Raw genomic sequence first — 10978 nt, 5'->3', positions numbered from 1 at the left:
TGGACATTTAGACATTGGCGCCAGGTTGGAACCTGACCAGCGCCATGCGGGGTGTGGGCAGAGCGTAGACAGAGGTAGGGTGTGGGGTGCTGCAGGGGCACCAGCCAGGGCCCATGGTTGCTGGTGGTCCCTGGGGTAGGAAGATAATTAGCCATAGTGGCCAGGAGGTGCAAGGGTCAAGTCCAGGTGATAAGAGCCAGGGGCTCATGGAGAGCCAGGCAGTGCCACCCTCCCATGGGTGCCAACATCACCAGGTGGCTGGGTGACCTCAGCCAGGTGTTCAGATCTGCCAGGAGGTGGGCAAGCCCAGCCTCTGTCCATGGTGGGCGGATGGGCAGCATCACTGGGGTCAGATCCTGGACTCTCAACCCCCAATCATGAAAAGAGTTGGGAGTACTGCAGCTGGTCACACTGTGGCCACTGAGGTCTCCTGGATTGATTGAGGCTTAGGATCCAGACCACTGTGGCAGATCCAGCTGGGCTAGGCTGGCAGCTCTCCTTCTACCCTTGGGGTCCAATGCCATCCTTCCAACCACCTGCCCTCACTCCGCACAGAAAGTCCTGACCAGAGGCAGTACACATAGAAGGAAAGGGGGGGCCTGGCCCTGGGGAATCACCAGCCTCCCCCACCTAGAGGACACTCACCCCTGGATGCAGCAACCCGATGCTGGGCCTGGCCTGCTGAGCTACATCGTGGCTCTTGGCTGGTCAGACCCACAGAAGACACTAAGAGGCCTGATTACCCTTGCCCCAGGCTTCCGCAAAGCTTGAAGGGGGTGTTCCCAGGGGGACTCTGGCCAGAAGCATGCAAAGCCAGCCAGTCTCAGAGCCACAGACCCCCTGGACAGCAGTGGGGTGGTGGCTGGCTCCTGCGGTGGGCCTGAGGAACTAAGGCACAAAGCTAACCTAAGCCCATTGGGGTAGGGCAGGGGGGAACACGGGCTCCAAGGGGCCACTCCCCCAACCTGTAAAGCACAAAGCGACCAAGCAATGACCATGGCCTGTCTTCGATGACTTGGCAGAGGATGGAGGTTCAGGGTGATGATCCCAGGTGCCACTGGCTCTTGCTGGAAGGGGCTATATGTCCTGGGCCCCCTGGTAAAGGCCTCTGGAAAGCCTAGAGACCTGGATGCAGCTGGCACCCCATCCCAGGCCCAAGGGCCAGTTCGGAGTCAGAGTCTGGAAAGCAGACGCCCGACTGAGAAGGTCTTGTGACGATGCAAAGATACCTGTGTGGACCGGCTGGTTCCCTATTCGTCTCCATCAGGCCCTCCGTGGGGATCTTAAAGAGGGAGCGGGAATGAGGAGGAGGGAGGGGAGCAGACGTAGGGCCTGGGGTCTCAGGCGTACTTGGGCAGGCTGTGCCCAGATGGGCAGACCGCCTTGCGCTTCAGGCCTGCCTGCGCAGGCCGGGGCGCCTGACAGCCGGGTGCATGAGGTTCTCGGTGATGTAGGCCACCAGCAGGCAGATGACCACAAGCATGACGCAGATGGAGCCGCCCACCGCCGTCATGGCCACCACGATCTCCTGCATGGCGGCCGGCTCGGCGGTGAACTCCACGCACTCGGCGGGCTCCGGTGCGGCGGCGGAGGCGGGTTCGGCGCGCAGCGGCAGCGGCTGCAGGCACAGGCGGTAGTGCACGCTGTCGTGCACGTCCGGCAGCAGGTAGTCGCGGCAGGAGGCGCCGAGCAGCACGCGATCGCAGGGGAAGCGCATGTAGGTGCCGCGCCACGAGCAGTTGAGCGCGAAAGCGCGCACGCGGCGCGCCTCGGCCGGCGCCAGGCGCCACTGCAGCAGCACGCTGCGGTTGCGCAGGACGTTCGCGCGCAGCGAGCGGCCGGCCGAGGAGAGCGCCACACAGCTGGGCGCCTGGCAGCGGAAGCCGCGTGCGGGGCTGCGGAAGCACAGGCGCCCGCCGCCCGCCTCGGGGCCCTCGGGCAGCACCTTGTAGGGGCACCAGGGCGCATCGGGGGCCGGTTCCCAGCCTGGCGGGGTCGGGGCGGCCGCGGCGCCGGGCGGCGGCGCGCAGGCGGCCAGCAGCAGCAGCAGCGGCGGGGCGCGCATCCTGCGGCTGGGCCGGCGCGGCGGAGCGCGGGCTCGCGGGCGCACGGGGCGCGGCGGTGGGTCACGCGGGCCGCGCCGCCACCGCCGCTGCTGCTGCTGCTGCCGCTGCCCGCACTCGCCCGGCGCCGCGCCCTCCGCCGCCGCCCGCTCCGACCCGCCCCCGCGCCCCGTGCGCGCTCGGACCCGGCGGCGGAGGCGGGGCGCCCCACGCCACGCCCCCCTTAACCCTCGCCAGGCCGCAGCCCGCGGGCGCCGGAGGGCGGGTCTGCCACTGCCGGGGGCGCGGCGGCTTGCGGGGCGCGGCGGGCCGGGTCTGGACTGCGGGCTGGACCCCCCTTTCTGCTGGCTGTGGTCCAGAGGCATGCATCTCTGCAGCTTCCCTTGACAGGCCGTCAGGGACTCTGTGCATTTCGGAGGGGGTACGTAGTGGCTGGACCCCAGATCCTGAACTCATGGTGGGGACCGACAAAATGAGGGTCCCGCCTCGTAGGTCGCGTGGGTGAGGATCCAATGTTCCTTGGCCCAGGGCTCCTGCAACTTTGGAATGGAGCTCCACACTGCAGGAAAGCCTGAGGTGAGGCTTCATTAGGTGCAAACTTCATTAATTCCGCACACCTTAAAAGTGCAGCTACAGAAGGGACCCTCTGTAGCGAACCCCGTGGGAGAGCCCTCCTGATGGCTCATGAAGATCCAGGGCTATACAAAGGGAACAAGGCACACAAGCCCATCCAGTGCGTGACCTGGTAGGCATTGCAGGGGGAGGGGAGGGGGGGACTAACCTCAGCACCCTTAGGGTCCCTTCCTGAGGACCCTGCACTACAGATCTCTGGGTAGCCATGTTCCCCCACACACCCATAGAGCCCCCTCCTTGGCACCACTCCTGGTCACCTTGAAAACCAAGGTCAGCACCAGAATTAAGAGGTTCTGCTACAGCCTGAGGTGAAGGGCCAGGAGACCTCCTCCCCTAGTCTGGGATACCCCCACCCAACACCAGGCAGCTAGTGAGGCCTTTGTACCTGGTGAGGGAGCTTGGGGGGCAGAGGCATTGGGAGAGGCACTCCTTGCTTCTGCCTATCCCTCAGACAGGCCAAGCCCTGGCTCTGGCTGGCCCCCAGCTTTTCGGGGAGATACCAGCTTCACAGGGAAGCAGAAAGTGAGGGTGACCTCGGAAACTCCCTGAGTCCTTGCCTCCAGACTCCCAGGGCTCTGGCTAGCCTGCTCACAAGTTCATGGTAGAAGCCTGAGGCACCACAGGCTCAGGGCATAGGTGACATGGTGTGGAGGCATCTCTGGCCCTAAGATACCTGGGTGGCCAACCTCCAGCCCACTCCAGGAAGCAGAGGCATGGTACACACAGATCAAGCTCTTGGCCATGCTGCAGGGCCAGCTGAGTGGATACCCACCAAGGCCAGTTGGAGGCCTGTGGGTGTCTGTCTTGACCATGCTTAACCTGTGCTGGGGCGGGGCGCTGCAGTGCAGAGCTTCTCCTGGCCAGGGCAGCTCCTTGCCAGCTGCCCCCAGTGGAGGGAAGGCTGCCCTCTCCTCACTGGGTTGCAGGCTCTACTCTCTCCCTGTCTGGACACATGCTCTGTCCACGGCATCTTGTCATTGTGGGTCAAAGAGAGGACCAGGTGGGGGAAGGCTGTGCCAGGCAGCCCAGGGGAAGATCTTTAGGTTGCAGTAGAATCCAGCAGGTGCAGTGGATCCTGCCTCCCACCCAACGCTTCCGGGACAGTGAAGCAAAGGAGGTGGAGCAGTGCTGTCCCAAAGACCCTGAGAAGCCTCCCCAGACTGCACTGCACAGCCGGCATCACTTCTGCCTCTGTCCACCTCTGCAGCTGCCCTTTCCAGTGGCCGGCAAGGCCCCAGGGTGGTTTTGGGGGCTGGGGCTGGGGACCCTCTTGAGTCCTGCAGAGGCTCTCCCAGCCTTCACTCTGCAAGGGTCTGCAGTGTCTCTCACCCAGGCAGAGCCTGCAAGGTCAGCTGGTGCCCTGGCCATTTTCAGGAGCTCTGTCAGTGCCTCTGTTCAAGGTCTCCTTACGCCGTCTCTCCAGGTCCCTGCCCAGGCGGTCACCTTTCAGGCACTGCCCACCAATCATCACAGAGCCCTCCCCTATGGGCAGAGAGCACAGCCCCGAGGGTGGGTGGAACAGGTGGCCCTACTGGCTGGAGCCAGCTTCCTGGGCAGTCCCAATGAAAACCAGAAGGAAGGAGATTGGGGAGGTCATCATGGAGCCTAGGCTGTTAACCTGCTGAGCCCGGGCGCGGCAGTGGAGGAGCAGAGACCAGCCAAGCTGAAGCAGAGTCCCCCAGAGCTTCACCCCTGAGATCAGTCCCACTGGTGGTAGCGCTGCCTCCACTTCCTGTGAGAGGCCCCTTTCTCCATTCTTGATCGGTCATGGGGGCTTGGGTGGAGCGATCCTTTCCTGCCCAGGAGTTGGGAGGTGACCCAGCACCTTAACATCAACCTCTTTGCTGAAGCTCCTGGGAAGGAGGTGGTTGCCCTGCCAGGGCTGGATTGCCCCACTGCTAGCATCCTGGCCCCAAAGACCTCTCAGGGGAAAATCAGCCTGTCTCAGAAGGAAGCCAACTCTCCGGCAGGTAAGGAACCTAGTCTACCTACTTGCTTCGGGCCTGGGATCCAGCCTCACTGAAGCAAGCCACGTCCTGGACTTTAACCCATGGAATCCAGTGAGCCCCTGCCGTGCTAACGCTGAAGCACTGACCTTCTGGCCACAGTGACTGATGGCTCCCACGGTGCCCTTGAGTACAGGCCCTACAGTTTCTGGCCTAGGCCTCCAGCTACAGGCTGTGGACACACACTTAGTTCTGGGACTAGGGTCCTGGTGAGAAGCTGGTGGTGAGGGACAAGGGACCCACAGGAAAAAGCCAAGCTAAGAAAGCTGTGTAAGAGACAAACTGTTCCCCAGATTTCCTGTGGTCGGGGGGACTTGATGGTGGGAGATGGGGCTGGCCCTGAGGAAGGAGGCGGTAACAGGGGCTTCTGTCTGGTATCTGCAGTGCAGCTCGGAGGCCGTGATCACACCTGCTTCTGAGGACCACTCTACATGCACACCAAAGTGCTCGTTTGGGTTGATTTTTTTTGTTTGTTTGTTTGAATCCTGAGGATTGAACCCAGAGCCTGGCATATGCTAGGTAAGTGCTGTACCATTGAGCTACATCCCCAGCCTGCACCTAAAAACTGTTTAAAAATGGGCTGGGGGGGCGCTGGGGCTGGGGCTGAGCAGTAGAGCGGTCGCCTAGCACATGCAAAGCCCTGGGTTCAATCCTCAGCACCATATAAAAATAAATACATAAACAAAATAAAGGTATTGTATCCAACTACAACTAAAAAAATCTATTAAAAAACATTTTTAAAAAATGTTTAGGGCTGGGCTGTAGCTCAGTGGCAGAGCGCTCGCCTAGAATGTGCGAGGCACTGGGTTCAATCCTCAGCACCCCATAAAAATAAATGCATAAAATAAAGCCACTGTGTCCATCTACAACTAAATAAAAATATATTTTTAAAAATATTTTTCCAACGGGGAGTTTGTTTTGTGACCATGAACAGAATCAGTCACTGTCAACAGAAGGCATTGGAAACATGAGCGTCAGGTGCTCTGCCTCTTGGGGGCTTCCGACAGACTCTGGACAGGGTGTCCCTGGAAGCCTCTGCAGTCTTTGTCCCTCTGCCACAGCCTGTGAGTACCCACAGTCCCCACCCTTGTCCTGGGAGGGGACATCCATCAGTGACTCTGCCCAGGGTACACCAGCTACTTCAGGGACAGCTCTGGGCCACCTTGGTCAGAGCTGCCAGAGACCCCAGAGGGGGGCTCAACCTCCCTTTAGCCAGGAAGCTGCCTGGCCTCTAGGCAGGTGCTCTCTAGGGACCCTCCTTGTCCCCTGCCCAGCTCCCAGGTGGCTGGAAACTCTCCACGCAAGGGAAGGTGCACCTGTGTGCAGGGACAGTGGAGACTAGGGGCTACCTGGCCAAGTGGCCCTTCCAGCCAGGACTTCAAGAGAGCCTTGCAGCTGGTGTAGATCTGGAGGGACATGGTGCACGTCAAGCCACAGGGACCAGGGGAGGGGCCTTGGTGCCTGGGTTGTCTGAAAAGAACCTCAGTGCTACAGGGCTACAGCTGCCCACTCCCTGTGCCCCATGGCCCAGGCCAGGTGGGAGGCAGCAATGTCCTGGCGGACAGGCTCACAGCAGCCACCCTGCTCCAGTCCCCGCACCTGTCCTGTGCCTCCGGGAGACACTCTCTTGCCCTTCCCAGGATGTGTGGTCCTCTCAAGCCCCCACTTGTCTCTGACCAAGATCCCAGAGGGCCAGAGCCCCTGGGGAAGGAGAGCTGTTCTGCCTGGGTGCCGCACCAGGACAGTGGCCTGTGGAGAGGCTGCTCCCTTCTCACTAGCCCGTGGGCTCTGGGCACTGGGCAGTGTTGACCTGAGGTGCAGACAAAGCCTGAGCTCCCTGTGGATGGTGTCCCTCCAGGGCTCCTTCAGGGCCTGGGCCAGCATCTGCAGGCTCCTCACCACCCACACTGAACCAGAGGTGCTGTGGCCCATGCACGCTTGTGGCCCTGGCTGGAGAGTGAGATGACCTCCAGGGTCCCCCTGCCCTGCTTGCCAGGCCAAAGCACGTGACACATGCACAGTGTGATGCAGCTGAGAGTGCAGCCCGCGGACCTGCACCCAGGGCATGGCATCGGCGCCCTTCTCACCTGCAGCCAGGCCACTGGCTCTCCAGTGAGGGATGGAGAGCTTTGACTCCCAGGTCCTGCTGCAATGTGGGTGTTGGAAGTCCCCCAAAGGCATGGTCCCCAGGGTAGGGCTTTAAGAGGTGGGGCTAGTGGGAGGCTTTTTTGCACCAAGGATTGAACCCAGGGGCACTTTACCACTGAGCCACAGCCCAGCACATGGGAGTCTTTAGGGGGAGGTGTGCCCTTGAAGGCATGTTGGGGCCCTGGAGCCCTGTTCTCTGTTTCATGTCTTGGCCGTGAGGTTAGCAGCTTCACGCTACCATGCATGATGTGCTGCCTCACCAGAGGCCCAAAGCAATGGGGCCAGCTGGGGCCAGGTGCACAGGCAGGGCGCCTGGACTAGAACCTCTAAAACTGAACCAGCACAACCCTTTTCTCTTTATAACTTGATTGTCTCAGTATCTTGTTATAGTGATGGATAGTTGACTACCTCAGTCCCCTGGAGGAAGCCCAGCCTGCCCAGCTCCAAGGACTGTAGATCTCCAAGGGCCCCATCCAATCCAGGTGGGTGGGAGTACAGTGCTTTGTGGGCTTTGGGTGCATGGACACCTCTCATCTAGGGGAGAAGCCTGTGCCTGAAGGCTCCTGGGACACAGGAACCCCACTCCTTTGACTCCCTAGTTCAGACAAGGGGGAGTGGCAGTATGAGGGGTAGCAGCTGGGCCCACAGGGCCACCTGACCACAGCCTGAACCAGCCACCTGGTGTCCCCTGGTGTGGAGAGGGAGACATGCTCAGAGGGTCCTTAGGCAGTTGAGCCAGGTCCCACCCAGGGCGTCACTCCCTGTGGAGGGGGCTGGAGGTGGGAGTGCTCTGCAGGTTCTCACGCTGTCCTGTCCGTCAGAAGGATGAGACACAGGGCTAGGGTCAGGGTGGGGGCACCCTGTGCCAGGAGCAGGACTCCCTGCTGGGACCTCCTGCTGGACAGAGGGAGGCTGCAGGGCCAGCGCAGAGCTGCGCTCAGGACAAAGCTGGTCTTGTTCCTGGTGGGTGGCAGGGGGCAGCTAGGCTGGAGCTCAGGGTGTGAGTTGGCCTCCAGTGCTTTCCAAAAGTTGGTGGTTCTGAGCAGGGCGGTCAGCTGGCCATCCGAGAGGCCACGTCCTGTGCGGAGTCGCTGTCGCTGTGGAGAGCCCCAGGGGTGGGGGGTGAGAGGATCAAGTTAGGGGGCTGAGAACTTGCTGTTCCAGTGACCCACAACTTGACCAGGTGTCGTCCTTGGAGACTCCTGGCCAGGGTATCCTCGCCTGCCTGTGCACCTGGTGTCTGAGGCCAGAGACTCGAGATTTACAGGGAGAGGTCCTCACAAGCCCACCAGGCTGAGTCAGGACAGCAGTGCCTCTGCCCTGCGGGGCTGGCTGGGCAGGTCTGCAGGGCTGCTCCTTCCCGGTGCCTCTCCCCATGTGGACGAGACAAGGAGTCAGCTTTTGCCCACCCTCCACTTAACTGAGCGGAGTGTCGAGCCAAGGGGACCCCATGTGTGCTCCCGGGCCAGGCCCACGGCCCGTGGGTCAGTGGAGCCTATGGCAGCCAAGGCCCAGCAGGAAGGCAGGACAGGGTGCAGCTGGCTGGCCGCTGTCCACCTGCTCCAGGTCCCTGAAGGACTCCCATCTACTCAGACTTGTTCTGGCTCCTGCAGCGCAGGTAGTCACATCTGCTCTTCAGGCCCCTAGGGGAAGGACTCCATTGCAACACTGACCTGTGCCCCGGCTCTCCTGAGTCTTCAGCAGCTCTTCCCATGTCAGGTCAACCAGGAAAGGCCAGCCTCCAGCCCCTGGTGACCACAGCAGGAGAACAGCGTGAGCCCCCAGGAGCCAGGACTGAGGCAGACATGGGGTCCCTCTTCTCCAGCTGTGTGTCGTGGGTCTCTTCTGGTGCTAAGGGTGGGGGGAAGGAGGACTTACAAGGGTGGGGGCCCATCACCCCAAACCCACCCCGGAGTGCTGCCCTGTGCTCACGCTCTTCTGCCGGCTCGCCGGCCTCTGTGAGGAGTGCTGGGCAAAGAGTTCTGCCGATGGCCCTGTCTAAATGGAGCTGGGTCTGTCTCTGTTCACACCATCCCTATCGGGGGCTGTCTGTGGGCATCACTCCCTGGGGGTACTTCAGGGCTGCTGCTCCTGGTGACAGGAAGCTCTGTCCACCTCAGTCCTTGACTGCTGTTCTGTCCCTCCTGTCCCCAGCTTCTGTCTGTCTCTGGGTCTCTGGCTCCTCTGTTGGGCAGCCCGACAGCTGCAGCCCGACTCCAGGTCTCCTGTCCAGTGGATGAAGGTGCAGATCAGCTGCCCGGCATGCTGACACAGTCGGGCATGCGGCACAGTCGGGGCTTGACAGGAAGACAGAGGAGAGGACAGGAATTCCTCCTGGGGATGAGCCCAGAGACCAGGCCTCTGCCTCCCTCCTCCCTGCCTGCTCCCCCCATGCCTCACCCCATCCTCTGGCCTCCTGCCTCTGGAGTCTGGGTGCTCTCTCTGCAGTCTGGGCTTGCTCCTTGTGCATGTGACTGCTGCCGGTCAAACGCTGCTCCCCTGGGAGCCCAGGACAGCCTGTCCATTCCCCTCAGGGCTGTTACCCAGGCCTGTCCCTCGTGTGCCCTGGAGGCCTGTGGAGGGGGCTGGGTACCTGCTGTTTTTCGGGGCAGTTTTCTATTGATTGATGAGGTTTGTTTTCATTTTTGCTGCAAAAATTGACCTGAAGCTGGGTGCAGTGGCCACATCTATCACCCCAGCAACTCGGGAGGCCAAAGCAGGAGGACAGCAAGTTCAAGTCCAGCCTGATCAACTTAACAAGATCAAAAAGTAAAAAGGGCTGGAGATGTAACCCAGGTGTTGAGCACCCCGGGGTACAATTCCAGTACTACAAAAAAATTAAAAGAAAAAGAAAAGAAAATTACCGTGGATCATATGCCTCTGCTCGGGTATTGGGGGCAAGGGAGGTGGGCTTTGGGGTGTTGCTACATCTTTCTGACCACGTCGCCACCTGCTGGACACACCCCAAATCTCCATGCTGGTGGGTTCCTTTGTCAGGCAGGCAGGGCTCCGCCTTCCCTTCCACAGTGGAAATGTGCTGGGCCCACGCTGCTTGTTATCACACCCCCTTTCCCAGCAGCAATAGTTCTGCCCAAGGTAGGCCCTGAGGCAGAGCAGAAGAGACCCTTTCTAGGTGGAGAGTGGGGTCTGTGAACAGGACCAGCCACCGTCCTCTCCGAGTACCAGATCACCTAGAACAAAAGCATCATCGACTTCAGCATCACCAGGTTCAAAGCCCTGGACAGTGTGTCCACACTGAGTTATGGCTGGGCTGCTTAGCCAGGAAGAAGCATTCTGAACCCCAGAGCTGCTCTGCCCTGGGGGTGTTGCTCTTTTTTTTGCTGAGAGTCAGACACAACTTCTTTGTTGGTATGTGGTACTGAGGATCGGATGGAGCCCGGCCACGCGAATGCCAGGTGAGCACGCTACCGCTCCAGCCACATCCCCAGCCCTTTATTTCTTATTTTGAGATAGGGTTTCACTCAGTTACTCAGGGCCTCACTACGTTGCTGAGGCTGGCTTCAAACTCGGGATCCTCCTGCCTCATCCTCCCAAGCTACTGGGATTATGGGCGTGCATCACTGCACCTGGCTAATTCATCAAAGTGTTGTTGTTGTTTTCAATATTTTTTTAGTTGTAGATGGACCCAATACCTTTATTTTATTTTTACGAGGATTGAACCCAGTGCCTCCCACGTGCGAGGCAAGAACTCTACCACTGAGCTACAACCCCGGTTCATCAAAGTTTTTATGCTGATGCAGGTCAATTGAGCTGATTTTTTTGTTTTGTTTTTGTTTTTTCTTTTCTTTTACCTCTCATTCTTTTGGAAGATCCATTGCCTAATTTGAGATCACGAAGGTTTGCACCTGTATTTTCCATTAAGTGTTTATTGTGTTAGCTCTCAAGTTCAGGTGTTTGATCCCTGTGGGGTAGAATTTTGCACGGGTGTGAGGTGGGGTGCACCCTGTTCCTCCCACATGGACCTGCAGTTGGCCCCAGCACTGTTTGTTGATCAGATCTCCGCCCATGAAATGACCTTGGCTCTCAGAGTGAAGGCGTGGACGTGCTGGCTCTGCGGGCCCTGGGTCTGGGTCCTGCAGGACAGTGTGGCTGTGAGGTAAGCCTTGT

The 10978-nt window shown here is 60.0% G+C and overlaps 1 protein-coding gene across 1 annotated transcript; it reads right to left on the bottom strand.

The window, feature by feature from the left end:
* Positions 1-2898, bottom strand: FNDC10 (fibronectin type III domain containing 10). Its single transcript, XM_081308806.1, has one exon. It carries the CDS (start codon positions 2426-2428, stop codon positions 1391-1393), a length of 1038 nt encoding a protein of 345 aa, XP_081164932.1. The 5' UTR covers positions 2429-2898; the 3' UTR covers positions 1-1390.
* Between the last annotated feature and the right edge of the window lie 8080 nt (positions 2899-10978).

The sequence above is a fragment of the Spermophilus citellus genome (assembly GCF_964194105.1).
Source record: "Spermophilus citellus genome assembly, chromosome: 9".
Lineage (NCBI taxonomy): Eukaryota > Metazoa > Chordata > Mammalia > Rodentia > Sciuridae > Spermophilus > Spermophilus citellus.
This window is presented reverse-complemented; position numbering and strand designations above follow the sequence as displayed.